Source organism: Meriones unguiculatus, chromosome 4, assembly GCF_030254825.1.
Source record: "Meriones unguiculatus strain TT.TT164.6M chromosome 4, Bangor_MerUng_6.1, whole genome shotgun sequence".
Taxonomy (NCBI): Eukaryota; Metazoa; Chordata; class Mammalia; order Rodentia; family Muridae; genus Meriones; species Meriones unguiculatus.
In genome coordinates, this window is record NC_083352.1 from 3,931,069 (window position 1) to 3,949,752 (window position 18,684).

At 43.2% G+C, this 18,684-nt stretch overlaps 1 protein-coding gene across 1 annotated transcript; it reads right to left on the reverse strand.

Annotated features, from left to right (window-relative positions):
* Window positions 1-1,401: 1,401 nt before the first annotated feature.
* Arglu1 (arginine and glutamate rich 1) lies at window positions 1,402-18,291 on the reverse strand. The gene is made up of 4 exons (XM_021644823.2): window positions 17,733-18,291; window positions 11,453-11,678; window positions 9,102-9,185; window positions 1,402-2,251 (listed from the first exon to the last, which is right to left on the reverse strand). The coding sequence occupies exons 1-4, from the start codon at window positions 18,071-18,073 to the stop codon at window positions 2,087-2,089; spliced, it is 816 nt and encodes a 271-aa protein (XP_021500498.1). The 5' UTR covers window positions 18,074-18,291; the 3' UTR covers window positions 1,402-2,086.
* Window positions 18,292-18,684: the final 393 nt, after the last annotated feature.

Consider the following 18,684-nt stretch of genomic DNA (forward strand, 5'->3'; position numbering starts at 1 on the left):
AAACAAAACTGAATTAAAGGCGTAGTTAGTTACTTAGGAAACACCTGAACTGCTAATAGTTTGGGGGAAATCTCAACTTTTATAATGGGTACACAAAAGCAGTAGAACAAATGAAGAAAACAAGCTACTACATTGTTGTAGCACAGTAAAAGATGGGTGCGTGTTATTAGCGACGACATCCTCTTCCCTGTAGCCTGGCAGTTAAGCAGCTACTAAGCACAGGGACATTTTGGTTCCTAGGAGTCTCCAACAGCAAACATGGAGCTGCATCACCAAGCCACGGTGATTCTTTCTGAAACGTAATGTTAGAATAAAAGGCACAGAGGGCTGATCTCAAGCTTTGAAGACCAGGCTACTCTTCAGATACAACGCTCAGAACACCAGTGAACAAAATCAACTTTTAAATGGACACTTCCAAAACCCTGAATATGCAACCGAGGAACAGGAATCTGAATTCAAGAGTTACATTACAAGAATAAAGTACAGGAACCAGAAAATAATTTGGGCAAACTCATATTGAGATTAAGTTTTATAATCTACTCAGGTAAATGAAGTGAATGTGTATTTAGATACTATGGCATTCTGTTGACTAAAACTTTCTCACTATACCTCATACCTACTTAAAACTCTGTATTTGAAGATATTTAAAATGATTTCACTCTTCTTTACCACATGAAGAGTTGAACTAAAGCATTTTGCAGAGCATGCAAACACAAAATAACCTACCAGCTATTCGTGTCAACCAACATTTCCAATGGCAAGGACGAGCTGACTGTCTCCGGCCACTATGCTGCACCTATGCACCTCAGACACTATTTTACAGACTTTCCTGGAGTGTTTTAACACTAGCAAACTTCAATAAATAAAACATTAACCGAGGCATATTCTATCTGCATAAAACCCAGGATTGTATGTAAGTTTGTTTCCACATGCAAAAATACCCAAACAAAGCCTAAACCCAAAAACCTACTGAATTTAAATGTTTAACCCCAAAAAACATGCAAGGGTGAAGATTATTTTAGTGTTTTAAACATATAAAGCATGGTTCTAGCTGATGGTCCACCCTCTCTGAAAGTAACTTAATATTCCATCAACTTTAAAAACGTATTTTCCAGTGTTTGTTTTTTTTTTTTAAAGTATAATCTGTGGCAATAATACTTATTTTCTTTAACAGAGGCACAGGATTAGGATTTTCAAAAGATAATAGTTGATGTTATAATTATCAGCATAAAGTAGTGTCTGTAGAAATAGGCAGTAGGTACTAATTCACAAGTATATTTAATGTACACAGAAACCCTGTAAAAAGTATATGCCAGAGGAGATCTAGCACAGTTCTAAGGCTTCTAAAAGTAAACCACCCTTTAGACTTAACACAACTTAAAAAAAATTGCTTAAAACATATGAATTTAAGACTTTACTTTATTCAGCAAAATTATTTATTTACAGTGGGGAATGCTGGTTTGATTTTGTCAATGAAAGAAACAAAAGTCCAACAAAGACAATACTGCACTGCAGGTATTTCTGTAGCAGGTGACCAACTGTTTCCTTACCTGTTCTCAGGAACATCAAGAGCCGCAGCACCACAAGGACACTGCTTAACAACACACCACTCAGGTCCAGGAAAACCCTGGGGATTTTGCAATGCAATCACCAACTTTTTCTTTTTTTATAAATGTATAAAAAAACAAAAAGTCAGCAAAACCAGCATTATGACGTAGTAAACAGAGTATAACTCTGAAGTCAGTGGTCAGTGAACACCTTACCAGACCAGCTAGTCACCAAGTGACCTGCTCTTCAGCAGACCCAACCAGTACAGAATCCCAACAGGTGCAAAATACACCACTTTAGGACAGCAATGATCTGATAAGGATTTGACTTAATGGAAAAAAAGAGGGAAAATAAAGGGATTGCAGAGCATAGCCCCTATTAGAACAGCTAACTTTCCAGATTTTCCAAATAAAAAAAAAAACCAAAAAAAAAAACAAAAACAAAAAAAAAAAAAAAACACTTCAACATGAAGCTACAATACGAAGTTGTTTTTTTTTTTTCTTTCATTTTTCTTTGTAAAAAGTTCAGAGTTTGCCATTCAATCCTGGGTTTTTAATGAGAAGGACAGTTTTGGCCTGGACTTCCCCTTGCCCAGTATAATTTTTTGTTCTTCTTTTTGTTGACGCTGTCGTTCTTGTTCTAGTTTCATCCTTTCCTCATGAATCTTTCTTTGTTCTTCAACAATTCTCAATTGTTCTTCAGCCTGAAAGTTAAAATGAGAAATGAGAGCTGTCATTTCCTTCTCTCAGTACCTTTTGGCTACCAGGTGACAACCTACAAACCTATATAAATAGAAGCCAGCAGAGGAAAAATAATTTAACAAAGAATAATTATTCCTATATATTTTCTCTATTTCATTTATAAAAAAATGAACCCTACGGACTTCATGTCTTAAGCAGACTCAATTCTGTCTTTATACCATCAAGATTAACAGTTATCCAAAGCCCTGGGTATGTTATCTACCTATTACTGTATTTATAATTAGACTGACATATACAAGAATTGTAATTAAAAATCCAACTGTGCTCCTAGGTAAGTCAATAGTAAGCAAGATTTAACTGGGTAGTGGTAGCTCTCTGTGTTTGAGGCCAGCTGCTCTACAGACAGAGTTCCAGGACAATCAGGACTACAAAGAAAACCCATTTCAAAAATAAAATGAATTGTTCTAAGAGCCAATTTCTCAGAAAGAAAAAATTTAGCAAAGGTTTTGACCTAGCTGATTATAAAATCTAATTTCAAATCAACTGCAGAGTTAAGAGCATCTTCAATCTCAAGCAACTGACTTGCCTCCGGATTCCTCTAGACAATTCCCTTTTCCACCATGAAAAGCAATTCTCAACCCCCTCCCATCAGGACTCTCCTCTCACCTCCTGGCTTCCTGTGGGCCTAACACTACTCTTCTCCCAAAGGACATAAGGCATCTAGCTGGTCATTGTGGACATTACAGTGGGTAGAAGACAGGGGCAGTGCCATCACAGCTTGCATAACAGGTATCACCCACCTCTCACCTCAACAGTGTCATTAGTAAGAAAGCCTTGAAATGTCTCCATCAGATGATCCCATTTTCCCTCTCTGACTGACCTAAACCATGCATTGTCCTTTGAGCCTTTCCATTTCCATTTGAAGTTACAATTGAAATCACTGCTTCTGCCTTATTTACTGAAAGCTGTTTTTAAGGTAGTTTATAACTAAACAATAACTTACTGTTATTTGAAAACAACCTTCTCTCTCAAGTCCACACACTGTCAGACAAAACAGCGCCATTCTCCAATCATCATCACTCCTCTGGTCTCATTTTAGTTTTTAAATAAAACGCAGAGCCGGGCACGGCGGTGCACACCTGCACTCCCAGCACTCAGGGAGGCAGAGACAGGTGGATTGCTGTGAGTTCTGAGGACAGCCTGGTCCTGACCCAGGACAGTCAAGGCTTCACAAAAAAATTCTGTCTCTAAAACCCAAACCAAACAAACAAAAAGGCTAAAATCCTACCTACTCAGAAATTCATTCAAGTCATCATTCTTCCCTAGTTTACTAATGATCACAAAAACAAAGGAATGATGTGTCTGGAGCTGGAAGATGGCTCTGTGGATCAAACCCGGGATGAGGACGACACTTCGGATGCCCTGAAACACACATAAATGCCAAGCAGGTGTGGCAGTCTCTCTGCAGCAAGCTGCCTAGGTGAAAACTGGTGAGCTCCCAACTCATCATGTAAAGAAGATGACATCCTTGTTAATGTCAGATCTAAAAACGCCATGCCCACTAGCCACATCAAATAAATCACGTACTTGGAGTGCCAGCACTAGAGACTGAGCCCAGGTGTGTTGTGGTAAAGGCTTTTTCCACGTGTGCATGAACTCGGGAAACCTTTGGCAATTTAATCACCCAGGCTTAATTAATCCTACCTAACTTGATCCTAGTAAACCATCAGACTCCTGTGTCAAAAGAACAGCCTCAATCCATGAAAAGTCTTTAAAATCACAGATATAATTTTTGATCCCATCCGTGTGTGACTGATACGCTTTCTTACTGAAAAGCAGCTAGAGTCAAGGCTGCCTTTATAATATATCTACTCAACTATTTCGGTTTCTGAAATATTCTAAAAATATATCTGTAAACAAGGAAAATGTGTAATTACTATTTATAAGTCAGAGACATGATGTGTTTTTCCTCGAGCACTTCTTCACCTTGCTTTTGGGACCACTGCTCAACCGGGAATGGAGCTGGAAGTCTGGGCTACCATGCCACGGCAAGCTACCCAAGCTACCGTACCAAGGATCCTCTCTGTCCCCGCCTACCCAGGCTGGATTACAAACATGTGCTGCAGGACAGGAGTCCCTGGAATCACACTTAAAACAGCTCTTTTCTGATTGAGCAACCTTGGAGCCCCATTCCTGGTTCTACAAAGGTATTTATTGTAACAGTTTAGAAAGAAAGCAATGAGGGCTAAATAATGTATAAAAATCTGTAAGACAGTACTGAATACTTACAAGAAAACAAAACAGGAGGGGGGATGCTGGTGGTGGCTGGAGAGACCAGCTCAGCAGTTAAGAGCAGAAGTTACTTTTCCAGAGGACCAAGACTGAATTCCCAGCACCTATATGGCGGCTCACAACCACCTGTAACTCTAGCCCCAGAGGATCTGATACTCTCTTCTGTTCTCCTTGGTCAGTAGTGAAGACACATTTCAGGCAACCCCCTCCCCCACATAAATAGAGTATCTTTTTAAAGCAACATAAAGCAGAACTAGGGAGAGGACTCTGGAGGTAAAGTGCCTGCTGTGTAAGATCTCCAGCACCTGTGTGGGAGGGAAGCCAGAGGATCTGAGGCTCACTGGGCGGTCTACCTGAAATGGTTAGCACCAGGTTCATTAGTGAGCTTGTCTCAGAACGACAGGAAAGAGGCTTGCCCACGACACTCAGGGTCTACCTCTGCTCCCCTGTGCGCTCTACAACAGGAAAGAGGCTTGCCCACGACACTCAGGGTCTACCTCTGCTCCCCTGTGCGCTCTGTGTGCACTCACGCGTGCACGTACAAACCCACAGGAACATGTAACACTTGAAATCTAGAGAATCTCAAAAAAAATTCAGAGAAAGTGAAAACAGGGACCTACACACCCTGACACAGAAAAGGGCAGACTAGCAAACAGCCATATTTATATATACATGAACATGAACTTCAAGAACTATGAGAAAACAAGCAGAACTATAACTGAGTGCTTCCTTTCAAGGTGGACAATGGAAAGCAGACAAATGAGATAAGACAGCAGGACTCAACTTCACTTAATAACAAAAACAAAAGACTTTAAATGTGATCCCATTACACAAGCAAAAATTCCATAGCACAAATTTTACTCTAGCAAACCACAGTGTTCAAGTCCCAGCCTCAGATGGTCCACAGCATTAAGATGCACACAAAACTGTTGCACAGGGACTGCCTCGTCTTTGGTATAGTCTGGCAAGAGAATAAATCTCAAGGGCTAAAAGCTCAGACAAGCCTTTACTTTTCAGTGGATTAATGCATAAACCCAGCAGGCAAGCACCCTCACACGCATTCACAATTGATCTTTATGCTAGTGCAGCTAGCTTCACATTCCCCCATTCGGTTTTTTGGGGTTGTGTCTTCAGGATGTCTCTGCATAGCTTTGGCTGTCCTGGACTTGCCCCTGCCTCCCTTAGTGCTGGATTACAGGTGTGCAGTACCACGCCCAGCTAGCTCCACATTTCTTGACAAATGGACTCCTCAAACACAAATCAGGGTGAGCTCTCAAATTAGATGAGCTCTCCCTTCTAATACCCAGGCTCCCCAATGACGGAATGTTAGTCTATCATCTATTCTATCTGGGAGCCATGCCAGCGGCTTGGGAGCCATGCCAATGGCTCCGCACCCGTGCCTTAAGAGTGGCTAGTGAAAAGGACACAAAACTAAAAGAATTTGCCTCAGTATAGGGCCTGGGATTTTCTGCACCATCGAGTTTACCAGAGCCTACCTATGCAACATAATTAGCATTCTCCTTTTTGGACTGTCTAAACTCTGTAACAATATAAAGGAAGGAACACTTTTTATTGGTGATGATTTAAGTGACAGAAAGAAAGAATGGAAAACTGCACCAACAGGTCATACCGCTGCTCAGAAATACGGACGTCTAGCATTTTACACCCTCTAAAGGCTCTTATTAGCTCTGCTATTTGTAATTCTAATTCCTGAACTTACTTTCCTCCCTGGAACATACATACTAATTTTTACCTTGTTATGACTAAAGCAATGTTTTAGAAGAAATCAGTGCCATGCATGGGACGGTGCATCTAGCTCTTAGGGACACAAGGATCATGAACTCCAGGTCTTCCTCAGCTACAAGACCCTGCCTCAAAACATAAAAACCTTTAAAATTTAATGTGCTGCACAAACTTTAGTACACTTCTAAGTTTTCATGTATAAGATTTAAAAAGAAAACAGAATGTAGGTAGGCACGGGGTACCAGCCTACACATGGGCCCCTAAGTCATCCTGACTCTACTCTTCCTCTGGAGCATCACTCATGCCATCTAAAAAGAACTGCTTCTACAACTTTCCAATTTTATAGATTTATAACTTCTTGAACCAATTCTAAACTCCAATCCTGGATAACTTAGGAGATCTTACATTGCCTAAAATGAGGGTTAGGTGTGGGATTTGACGAACAGTCTCACAGCTGCAGGCACTGCTCTGTAACACTGACAAGAAAAATGAGGCCGCCAGAGTTTTCTTTTGACTTTATTCTAGCATTTTCATAGTAAGAGCTGGAGATGGCTCAGCAGTGAACAAGCATTTGCTCTTACTTAACTCCTGTGGAGGACCCAGGTTCAATCCCCAGCACCCAGATGATTTTTCACAACCACTTATTTTTTTAAGTAATTTTTCTTTTTTTATATTAATCACAGGTTATTTATTTTGTATCCCAGCCACAGTCACAACCCTTCATAAATTTAGTTCCAAGGACGTACATTCTCTTCTGACCCCAGGTACCAAGCATACATGTCATGCACTTATATGCACATAAAAGAAAGTGGGTAAGTCTAATAAAAATTAAAATAAAAGATACAATTCCACATTAAAAAGAACAAACTCTAAACTGTATATGCCCCAAATTCCTTCTCTTAGGGGAACATTGAGTATATTGTTACTCATGCCCCTCTAAGTGACTGCAGGTTTCCTTTGGTGACTAGAGCTCCCTGGCACTGGTTCCCTGGCACATTCATATTCAGCAGTTCTTCCTCTTCTTGCTCCCTCTATGCCCCATCTGGCAAGTTGATAAATTCTCTCTTAGCATCTAGCCACTACTTTGTCGATATAAACCCATCTTCTCACATTCTGTTTCTGTTCAAGCCATTATACAGTATCAGCACCGGTACCTAAACATCTGCTTTTCAACTGTTTTTCCAAGCCACACCTCAGTGTTTTCTCACCACCCCTCACAGCCACATCTAAACTCTTCAGGTAGCAACATGCCTGTAATGCTGCATACAAGAGGTGGAGGACAAGGGTCATCAGAAGTTCAATTCCAGCCTGGGATACAGAGAAAGTCTAAGTACTAACGAAGCCTGGGCTACAAGGCTGAGATCCACCTCAAAAAGAGAAAAACTAAAACAGAAAACTCTGCTTCCTCCTCATGATTCATATTCTTTAGCACAATACCTAACATTTCACAGGCACAGCCTACAAAACCTGGAAAAAGCATTAAAAAAATTTTTTTTAATGTTTCTTTCTTAAAAAAAAAAAAAAAAGCAAGCTGGGCTAGGGAGATGGCTCGGTGTGGCTGCAGAGCACTGGGGGTAAAGGATGCTGGAGTCCATCTCTAGCACCCATGTTAATGTGAGTCCCGGGGGTATGAACCCATCTGAAACTGGCGGCCTGGAACTGAGGGCAAGGACAGACAGAGAGCTGTGGCCAGCCACCCTGCTGAGGTGTAAGTTCCAGATTCAGTGAGACCCACCTCCAAAGTGAAAGTGACTGAGGAAAACCGCCTACACCAACTTCCGGCCTCCATACTTGTACGTATGTACAGCACATGTGCACACACATTCACAAACACACAGAGAAAACTAAAATTCTGCAGTAGTAACTCTCAGCTGTCACTTCAAGTTCACAAACTAAGAGTGTGCTCATTGAAGCCGGCCACATTTGGATTTTGTGACTTATAATCACAAATGTACGTTGGTGTATGGTCTTATAGAGCAAAACCTATCTTGACACATCATTTGGATTAGCTACACGAGCAGGGACCAACTAGCCCTCTGTGTTCTTCTGAAGAGCCAAGTTTTTAAGGAGAAATTAAGTGAAGTTTACAACCTGCTCCTGCCCTAAACAGCACCTCTTAGCAGCAATACTCTTCTTGGTTCAGCTCAGACTTTCCTAGAACCTCTCATGGGCTGTGCCTACACTCATGGGCACTAGCTTTCTTGGGGTTCTGAACTACTTATTTTCAGTCTCTCCTTACATTGGCTGGTTAGTTTCGTCTATGTACCTTTATTTAGATTAGAATTAGAAATAAGCAATAGAAAATGTGAGTTGGCATGGAACACACCTGGAATCCCAGCACATAGGAAGCAGAGGCAGGAGGATTAGGAGTTCAAAGCCAGTCTAGACTATGAGACCTGGGCCGGGAACCGGGAAAATCAGGGGAAACTAAAATGTGCTATTCTTTGCTCAAATTTATAACCTTCCTTCTGTCTAGCGATGTGGTGCTACAATGGCAGCTATCTGAAGAACTTGGGTGTTTTGCTTTTTCCCTGGTGGTTGTTTCCAGGCCTAAGAAATGTGAGTAAAGTTAGGACTGAAGATGGTGGGAGCAGACAGTAGTACAATGCTCCTCCCCAGGAAATGTTTTAAACCACTGAAAGTTTTCTAATTCTCTCAAAAATCAGAGATTAAAGTATTGTCAATTCTTCTCCTACATCAACCTCAAGGTCCTTAAATAACCTTAAGAATCTCCTCAAAGTAATTAGACTTTACCCAGCACAAATCCACACAATTTGGAAAGCCCCATGTGATGCCTCCCAGATGTAAAGCACTCACCAGTTTGGCCTGTGCTTCTGCGATTTTCCGGTTATTTTCTTCTAATATCCGCTCCAGCTCCTCACGCTTTGCTCGCTCTTCCTCCTAAATGGGAGGACATGTTACAATGTTAGAGAAATAAAGTGTTTAGCTCTGCCAGCAAATATTGACTAATCTTCCTCTCCACTGTTGGCCTGACTTACAGGGTAGCTTTACAGCTACTTTCTGTCTGACCAATGATAAACTGTGCAGCCACTAAAACGTTGGTTTCTAACACTAGATTTACATCATCCCTCCCAGTCCAAAACAGCAACCGACTAAACCCTCCCTAGTAGTCTCCGGGCAATTATTACTAATACTTTAATATCACACAAATCAACAAGGACAACTACAAAACTGGATAGTATTTACCAAATTAAAATATATATAAAATATAAATAAAGTGAATATTTGTCTCACCAATTATGGATACCTACGTATTCTTTACCTATACTCCTTTAATCAGCATTAAAAGTTGAGTATTTACTGTCTTGTCCAGTGTCCTGCAGAGTGTGCTCCTCGGCTGCCATACGCGCCAGCTTCCTCTTTAAAATGATTTGTACTGTTAGCTTGGCAATACCTGCATCAGCAGCTCAACCATTTATAAAGAAACAACATACAAGGAAGGCTGAGCTGAGGAATGCAGATGTTTATGGTAAGAAGGAACAAAAAATGTAATTCATCATTCCTAAGGCAAACAATTAATAAGAAAATACATTTACTGTTAGTGAAAAATACAAATGTAATCCATACTAAGGACTGCTTCCATGGGGCATGGACTTAACATCAGGTGTTGACAACCACTAACGGCAGCTTACACTGTCCATCTACAGTCTGCACTGAGATTCAGGAATCCAGGGGTGCACAGTCAGGAAATAAAATTGTCATTCTTTTTTCTTGGAGAATTTAATGAAGTTTTATAATGCAAACTATATGAAGATTGCTTGATGGTTTGGGCAGTGTTCAGATCACAGCACACACACTCAAATGAGTTTAGTATTTGGAGAGACTGTCAGAGATTGTGTCCGTGTTAAAAAAAATGTTAATATGAAACAAAAAGCAAATGAAGAGAAAAAAATCTTGCTATGATTAATAACTCGCTACAAGATAGCACAATTACTCCAAAATATTTCCATTATTAAGGCACTGATAGAAATAAAAATACCATACACTGAATTTTAGTCTGTGAAACCAACTACAGACAGGTCTATGTAGTTAAGACAGGACCAGGGAAATGCACTGTACAAGCAAAGCTTACTAGAAAGCAGAGATTTAACACAAGGTCAACTTGTCCACAGTAACGCCAGGATGGAAAATGACAGTAAGTCATGGATTTAAGCCGAATATTACAAATTTATGTTCAAGAAAACTAGAGATCTCCTGTGTCACACAAATGGGATTCGTTTGTTCGTTAACGAACTGTGGATGGACACTCAGTGCTGTGAAGCACTTTGCCTCAAGTGTTTCTGTGACGTTCGCCACACTTTCTGATCCTGGAGTAATCAGTGCAAACAAGCCAGAAAGCTTCAGTAGCAAATTACTGTCTCACAGAAAGACATTTTCAACTTCTGCTCCAGCTGCTGATAAAACAAATCATGTGTTTAGCTTGACTCCAGACAAGGACAACCTGTTCCTTCATAACTCTCTAGAGAAAAAAAGGAGTTGTTAGTAGGTACTTTAAAAAAAAAAAAAGAAAAAGAAAAAAAGAAAAAAAAAAGGATGAACAATCTGGACATTTTTCCTTACAAGATTCCTTGAAACACATTAGGAAAATGGAGGGTCTTATAATCAGAATGCCAGAATTAGTCCACTGTGTTGAAAGGATTTAGGGAGGGGACAGGGGATAACAGAAGGAAAAAAAGAATAGTGAGAAAACCTATGTATGAAAAGCAGGTGCTGTCACTCAATGCCAGGCCCTGCTCTTTGTATCTGACTGAAGGCAGAAGCCTCTCACAGTCTAAATAACAGAGTGAAAAACAGAGAAAATGCAATCCCGGGTGGATTTTCAGCCTTCTCCCTTTACCGCTCCCTGGCTCCCCCCACCCTCCCAAAAAAGAATGTAGTCCTGCAGCCATGGCAAAAGTTTCAAACACTTCTCAAATAAGCCAGTTCCATTGGATCAAAAAATATCCTTGAATAAGTTTTAAGAAAGTAACTTTTAAGTACCAGTCAGCACTTCTGGCTAAAAAATTATCTTTCGCAGCCACGTAAGTTTGGGTGAGAAAGGAATCAGATAGTCGCATTCCATCTCGTTCTGGACTGAGCGGGAGGCACGCCTGACACTGAAAGTTTTGCCATGGACTGTCTCTACTTTCCAAACGACCGAGCGTTACCTCTCTGGCTTTTTGTGCTGCAAGCTCAGCTTGTCTCTGTCGCTCGAGTTCTTCGAGCAACTGCTTTTCCATGATGCGTTTGGCTTCTTCAACCCTTCGGAGGACTTCCCGCTCAATTTCATCCTTCCTTTTCTCCAGTTCTTCTTCTACCCTTTTTGCTACCAACTCTTCCACTCTTCGTGCTGTTTCTTCCTCAATGAGCTTTTCTTCTATCTCCTGCTGCCGACTAGCAATTAAAAGTAGAAAAGACAACATTGTTAAGAACCCTAAGAACTAATCTTAAGCCTATGAAATCAATGAGTCTAATTTTTTATATCCTTTAATAGTTTTATAGTTTATTTTCACATCACTTTGAGGAAAAGAACAGCAGTAATAATACAGAAATTCAAATGACGATAAAAATCTTTTTTTTTGGTCACACAAATTGTAAACATAAAAAGGCTAGCATACAACCAGAACCTAGTTCATCAGCTTTATTCAAGAGGCACGAATATGAAGCAGGAGCCCACCCTGCTTTCACGCCGTGGTGCACCTCGTCATGCTATCTACAGCTGAGCTAGACAAGGTGCACTCACTCCCTGCTCCTCAGGTAAACCACAGTCCAGAGCTCTGGACTGCCCGGGAACAGCACTGTGCCTTTTACTCTGGGTTCTAAACTTATCCTATTGTGCCTTTTCCTCCTTTGGTTATTTTCTTTTATTTAAGAGCTGTTCTAGAGAAGGCAGAATAGAAAGGTATAACTATATTGTATTATCAAAGCTAAATGAAGCATATTACTATTCTCATTTTAATCCCATTGACAGCTTACTGACTGCAAGTAAAATTTTCTCTAACAACATCTATCAAAATGCTATCATAGAAAAATTGCATATTTTGTAGCAATGACAGTCACTGGTCCCATACATCTATTTTGAAGTTGACAGGAGGAAAAACCTAAAACGATCTTCCACTTTTAGTTGGTTAGCTGTTCAATGACAGTACTTTAGCTAGACGTAAAGCATGCTAACTCCGCACCGCTAGCAGCAGGCTAAGCAGTATTTTGTGCAGAATGCACGAACTTAAGTTCTTGATAATGCATGTAAATCCAAAGAGGCCAATTTAGTAATACTTTCTCCCAACTATCAAATTAACACAACTTTTACCTTTAGAATCTATTTGACATACTTGACAATCATTCAAGTGGTATGTTTACTCAATACTTTCTTAGTTAGCTGCGACCTTTAAGTACTCTGATACATTTCAACTTAATTCCCACCCAAGGACTTTCAGCTCAACCTATCATTTCTGTTTCTATACTTATCCTTATCCTCTTCCTCTTTACCAGAGAAACAGAAAGATAGGACAATAAATTTGGCTTTCCTCAAGGTCCTAGCTATTTCCAACACTGCAAGGACTTGTCTGCATCTTTAGTATTTCCTTCCCAACTATAATTTCCCAACACTATACGAAAGCCTAAGATTCAACACACCCCTCCTTCCTATCAAATAAATAACTAGAATAAGCCTTTTGTCAATAGTCGCTTTTTAAGAGACAGCAGATAACCTACAAACTGATAATCACCAAGAAACATAAAGACTATAAAGAAACGTCTCAATTCAATGGCAGTTATATAGAGACAAGTTTTCTATTTACCCAAAGGGACAAAGAAAGATGAAATGAGCAACTTTAGCCTGTGGGTTGTGGGCTATGTAACAAGGACAAGCTACTGCTCACGTGCAGACTTTGCAGCTATTCTTTTATAAAAATCAGTTAACGCAGTAAAGCCTGAGAAACTCAGCATTTACATCTTTAAAAACTCCACTCTTAATTATTGGTGTTGGGTGGAGCAGAGTACTATGTGCAAAAGGGGGTAATGCAGCTTCAATTAAGAATTCCCTGACAAAGAGGGAGGGAGGCATGTAAAGGCCCCCTCATCATCAAGTAAAAATGCTCTCACTCACTGTATCAAAGAAACTCCTAAGTATTTAGGATTTGACTCAGGTGGTCAAGCCATCCCTACCCAATACAGCAACAAATAGCTAGCAGTGTCACCCACAGATTTGGCTGTTAAGATGAGTCAAACCACTTCAGCTCTTTACTTACGGCAAGAGCAGAGCCAGTCTTAAATGTAGGCCCTGGCAGTCTTCACTCCCAGCGATCATACCAGTCAGAGGGCAAGATGACAGTGAGTTGGTGAACTAAGGAGTCAGTCTGTTAACTGCAGCTCAGAGGCTTTTAGTCTAAGGGGAGGAGTGTCAGCGCAAAGTCCCAGGCACGGCTGAAGCAGACTGGCTCTCTCCTAGGGCTACTTATCTCCCTTTGTCCCTGGGGGAACGGCAAGGCACCTCGCACGCCACAGCCTTATTTGTGTCCCAAGTGAGGGCGGGCAAGGTCTGAGCCCCACAGCGCTGCTGCACCTCAAGCCTCACAGAACATGGTCTCAGTTGTTAGTAAGATTAAAACGGCATCTTCAGGGTACAAGAAGAGAGCTTCAATCTGTTTCTAGAATCTGCAGCAGAAAACGTTCAAACCTGAATTATTTTGTCCCCTTTCTACATTTAGTTCAGAAAACCAACACAGGGACAAATGACTGTAAGCACTGTGCATCATCACTCAGGACAATGATAGCAAGAAGTCAACAGCAACACTGCCACTAGGCCAATCTTTCCACCAAAACAGTTTCTTCAAGAAGGATCATTATCTTACAGACAGACTCAGGGTTCTCTAAGGCCTGTGCTCAGGAGCTGCTTTCCGAGTTGAGCACCAGGATGCCCTGCTCACAGGCCATTCTGGGGTGACATCTTTGGGGGGGGGGAGGTGCATGCAGCTCTACCCTGTCTTTCTCTAATCTTCGTTCCAATTTCTCTGCTGCAGCAGTGCTTTGCTAAGAATCTCCTACTGACAAGTTATGAAATCAAGATCAAGGTTTTTTCAAGGGGTAATCCGACACGGATCCCAACTTTTCTCAGGTATTTCAAAGCTGGTAACATTAAAATTTACCAGGGACAGCTCAGTGTTTTGTCACTGCTGCCACCCTGTAAGACATTCTTACAACAAGAGAACTCAGTTCTTGGACTTGCAGGAATAGCACAGACTAATGGCTTCACACCTAATAAGGAACTGAAACACTGGGCCACTAGTGTCTATGTCTACGCCATCATTTAAAACTCGTTTTCATGAGCTAAGTTATAGTCACTTTAATGAACAAGACCAATGCTACAGTTAAGAATGAACCTTGACAGACCCCAAAGCTAATGGCCTTCAATAATTGCTACCTGGCAGTTTCTGCAGGACAAAGGTGAGGCAGGGATGGGAAAGTGACTGAGAGAGGATCCTGTTACCAACTGCACGTCTCTGTGCTTGTCCCACCACTGTCTTCAAGCACTAAGCTCCAAAAATATAGTTCCATAGAGTAAATTCAATCATAAAGCTCTTCACCCTCAAAATGAGCTCCAGTTATTTTTGTAAGAATCATATGAATCAGTTCATCGTGGGTACTCTTAGGATCCTGATTTGTAATGTAGATTACACTAAGAATACCCAAACTCTGATGTCACTGGCTGGAGAAAGTGACTAGGCCAATGATAGGATTTGCTACACGGTGTTCTAGTTGTTTTTTTTTTCAGCAGTTAATACAACTTAAAAAAATATCTAAGATATATTAATATGTATTAATATCAACAGATGGCCAGGACCCAAGAACAAGAAAAAGTTCTGATTCAATTGAGCCAGGAGAATTAGCTCTTCAAAAATGTGAATAAATGTAAAGGTCTACTTTTAATTATATTACTGAATTATTTAATGAATTAATATTTTAATCACTGGATTCCTTCCTATATTATGCAGCAGGCTGTGCCTGGAAGCATGGTAAGTTATACTCAGTAACATTTACTGACTCACTTTCTTGCCAAGCACTAAGTACCTGATATCAATAAAATCGGACCTCCATTTCAGATAAACTCAGATCATTTATTTAAGGCCTCCGAATTATAAGTAGTAAAGCAACCTGATTTCCAATTAACAGAGACTTAACTGGTTAAACCCAACAGATGATTGTTTTTCTGTGTCTCCATCCAGCTGACCCTAGACTCCATGAAAACATTCCAGGCACTCGATTATGTATTTTTCAGTGTCATCTTGTTTCCACCCTGGACTTTTTACTGTAAATATACATTCCCGGAGGTTTTCCAATCCCTGGGACCAACTGCTCTTCTCTTTACACAGTCCTCAGGGCTTTCTATTTATTCCCCATGTTTTAGCAACACAAGCAAAGCCCTACCATGGTCCTCAGCTTGGTTAAATACAAAACCAGAACCTATGAGTGCCAAGGGGACACTCCTGCTCTTCCCATTCCCTTACCTACACTCCTTGGCAGGCAACAGAACACAGGGAAAAGATAAGTTGTACGAATGACACTATGAACATGACAGCCAACTGTGATGCTTTTCCTTTACGTCCTACACCCTAAGTATGTTTTCAATCCGTTCCTCTTGCAGTCTAACAACTGCTCCTAACCTTGAACTAATGGTTAGGTACCCATCTATCTTAGAACCCATAAGCTCAGGTGTCACCTCTGAATTAGCTGTCTTGACACTAATGCTACATTTAGAGTATTTGTCTGGAGGACCAAAGCAGAAAACACAGCCTCTCTTGTGTACTAAGCATATAAACTGGTCCCATTTTTCTGACCCATCTACCTCTCAGGTCTCCATCCTACACAACTCTCAATGGTCTTTTAAAGGGTCATTTCCTGATCTTAGAAGGAAGCTGAACTATTTGCATACAAAACCCACCTAGAACCTCAGGCCCCATTCACCTCTGCAGTCACTCCTTGACTTGCATGCTTACAGAGCTTTGAGTAGTGGGCCAGCATCACTCTAAAACTCCTTCCTTCCATGCTGTTCTCTCAGGGATTCAGGAAGAAGACAGCTTACTGTTTGGGCCACACACACACCCTATAGGCCTAACAGCCTTACTATCCCCTACCCTCCACTCCTGTGATATACTCCCATTGAATTTACTACATTATCTATCATCTGTCTGAGGTAGATGTCCATCTCCGGAGCCAATCAATCATCTTTCCATCAACAGCACCTACCACAGCTCCCAGCACTTACTAAAGGCTCAGTAAATACTGGCAACTAGCTGAAATGAACAAACTAACACTTGTAAACCACCCATGTCTCTTTGGTGTATTCTTTGCAAGACATTAGACCACATCAGAGAAGCATCTAATGAATGCACAGCAGTTAGCATTGACATGGCTGCCAGCCCCAAGCCTGTCCCTTCTCAAATGCGAAAGGCAGTTTTGTTCCTCTCATCCCAGAACCACAGCACAGCTCTACGCCCCATCATTTCATCCTGTGCTGCCCATGTGCGGTGTGACAATGACTCTAATTAGCACATACGGTATCCACGGTTGTCACTCGGAGAATTGCCTCAACTATCACACACAACTTTTTCTATGTTCTACTGACAGCTATTGGAGCTGCATCTTCAAGGCTATGGCTTGTTCCAGGATTCTATGTGGCCAAGGTGTAGTGAGAAACAATGTGCTAACAGTACAAGGGTCCTGTTCCACCTAAGGTATGAGGTGTAGTCAGTCCCTCACTTCCGGAAACTCGGCCTACCACAAGCTCAAACGCAGAAAAGGAAAAAAAAAAACAAAACTGGAAATCCCTACATAAGTCACATACATGAACTAGCTAAGGTTCCTGCTTCATAACCACTTACTCAGTCTTCACTGAAGAAGCCCGGAAAAGAGGGCTGGCTATAAACAGGGAGCACACATGCTTAGTATTACTGTTCCACGTGGCTGGAGGGAGTGAACACATCCTTTACGGGAAAAAGTACTACACAAGGTACAGGTTCACTCCCCCAGTCTATCCACGCCTTTTACATCCGAAGACACCTGACTCGAAAACCACGTGATATCTTTAGCCAGTTGCAAGTTAGGGGCCCTGCCGGTAACCGATCGGGCAAGAGCGGGATCAAGCGTGTTCACTGCCGGGGCCGAGGAAAGACAAGGAGAGGGGACGGAGGCTGCCCTGCGGTCCGCCGGAGGCCTGGGCATCGCTCTTTCCCCGAGCGGGCGGGGGAGGTCCAGGAAGCGTGCGCGCCCTGCAGCGCAGGCACGCACCGGGGCGGCCCCTTCTCCGGCGGCCTGGGCCCCAACCGCCCGGGCCTGGAGCTGCGCGGCCCCGCCAACCTCCCGCCTCGCGCGCTCCGCTCCCACTTCCGGGCCGGCTCCCGCCCCCCGGGCCCGGGCGCGCCCCCGCGCCGGCCGCCGCGCGCCCCTCACATTTTTCGCTGCCGCTCGAACTCCGCCTTCTTCTCCTCCTCCTCCCGCTTCTGCTTCTCGTCCAGGCTGCTGCGCTTGCTCACCGTGCGCCCGAAGATGTCGATGCGGTCGGGCGGGGACGAGGCGCGCTCCCGCTCGCGCCGGGATGCCGCCGCGTTGGTGGAGCGCGAGCGCGAGCGCGACTCCCGCCGCCGGTTCCGTTTGCTCTCCCGGGACTTGGAGCGCTTCCGCACCCGCTCCTTGTCCCGCGAGCGCGAGCGCGAGCGGCTGCGCTTCTTGTTGTGCTTGGAGCTCTTGGTGTGCTTGGAGCGGGACGAGCTCCGGCTCCGCGACCGGCCCATCCTCGCGCCGCGCGGCGCCCGCCGCCTGTCGCCCGCTGCCCGCCGCAGGCCGCCCCTCGCCGCCGGGAAGCGCGGCCCCCCGCCCGCGGATCCTACGCCTCGCCCGGAGCGCACCCGCCGCGCACACGGCCGCCTCCGCCGCGAAGGCCTAGCAGGCCTGGCCCGGAGTGCCTAAGATGGCAGCTGTGGCAGCACCGGCCGCCCTTCCCACAATGCCTCGCTCCGAGCGTGCCGGCACGAGCCCCGCCCCCTGGCGACGTCGCCTAGGCGGGCCGGCGAGTGCGGCCGAGCGCGCTCGGCTCCTTCCGCCGCTGCTCGGAGACCGCCCCCCCCCCCCTCGGACTGCCCTCAGTTCCTTCTCTGCTTCCTCGACGGGACCCATAGAAAGCTGAGGAGTTAGAAAGGGTTTAGAGGAGCCTTGGCTGGAAGGTATATTTCGCCCGAGTAATTGGAAAATGCGTGTTGTTTCCCTAGCCGGAATCGAGACTATATCAACTGTGAGCTGGTTGTGGTGTTATACGCCCATAATCCTCTCCCTCAGAAGGATCAAGGTCATCCTACTGGTGGTGCAAGCCTTTGATCTCAGCACTCAGGGAGACAGAGGCAGGAAG

Bases quoted from the DNA above. Each gene is read 5' to 3' on its own strand.
- Arglu1 (XM_021644823.2), bottom strand. From the start codon at position 18,073: ATGGGCCGGTCGCGGAGCCGGAGCTCGTCCCGCTCCAAGCACACCAAG. The intron at 11,679-17,732 runs GTGAGGGGCGCG...TTTAATTGCTAG, and splicing joins TTCGAGCGGCAGCGAAAAAT to TCGGCAGCAGGAGATAGAAG. The intron at 9,186-11,452 runs GTAACGCTCGGT...CCTCCCATTTAG, and splicing joins CAGCACAAAAAGCCAGAGAG to GAGGAAGAGCGAGCAAAGCG.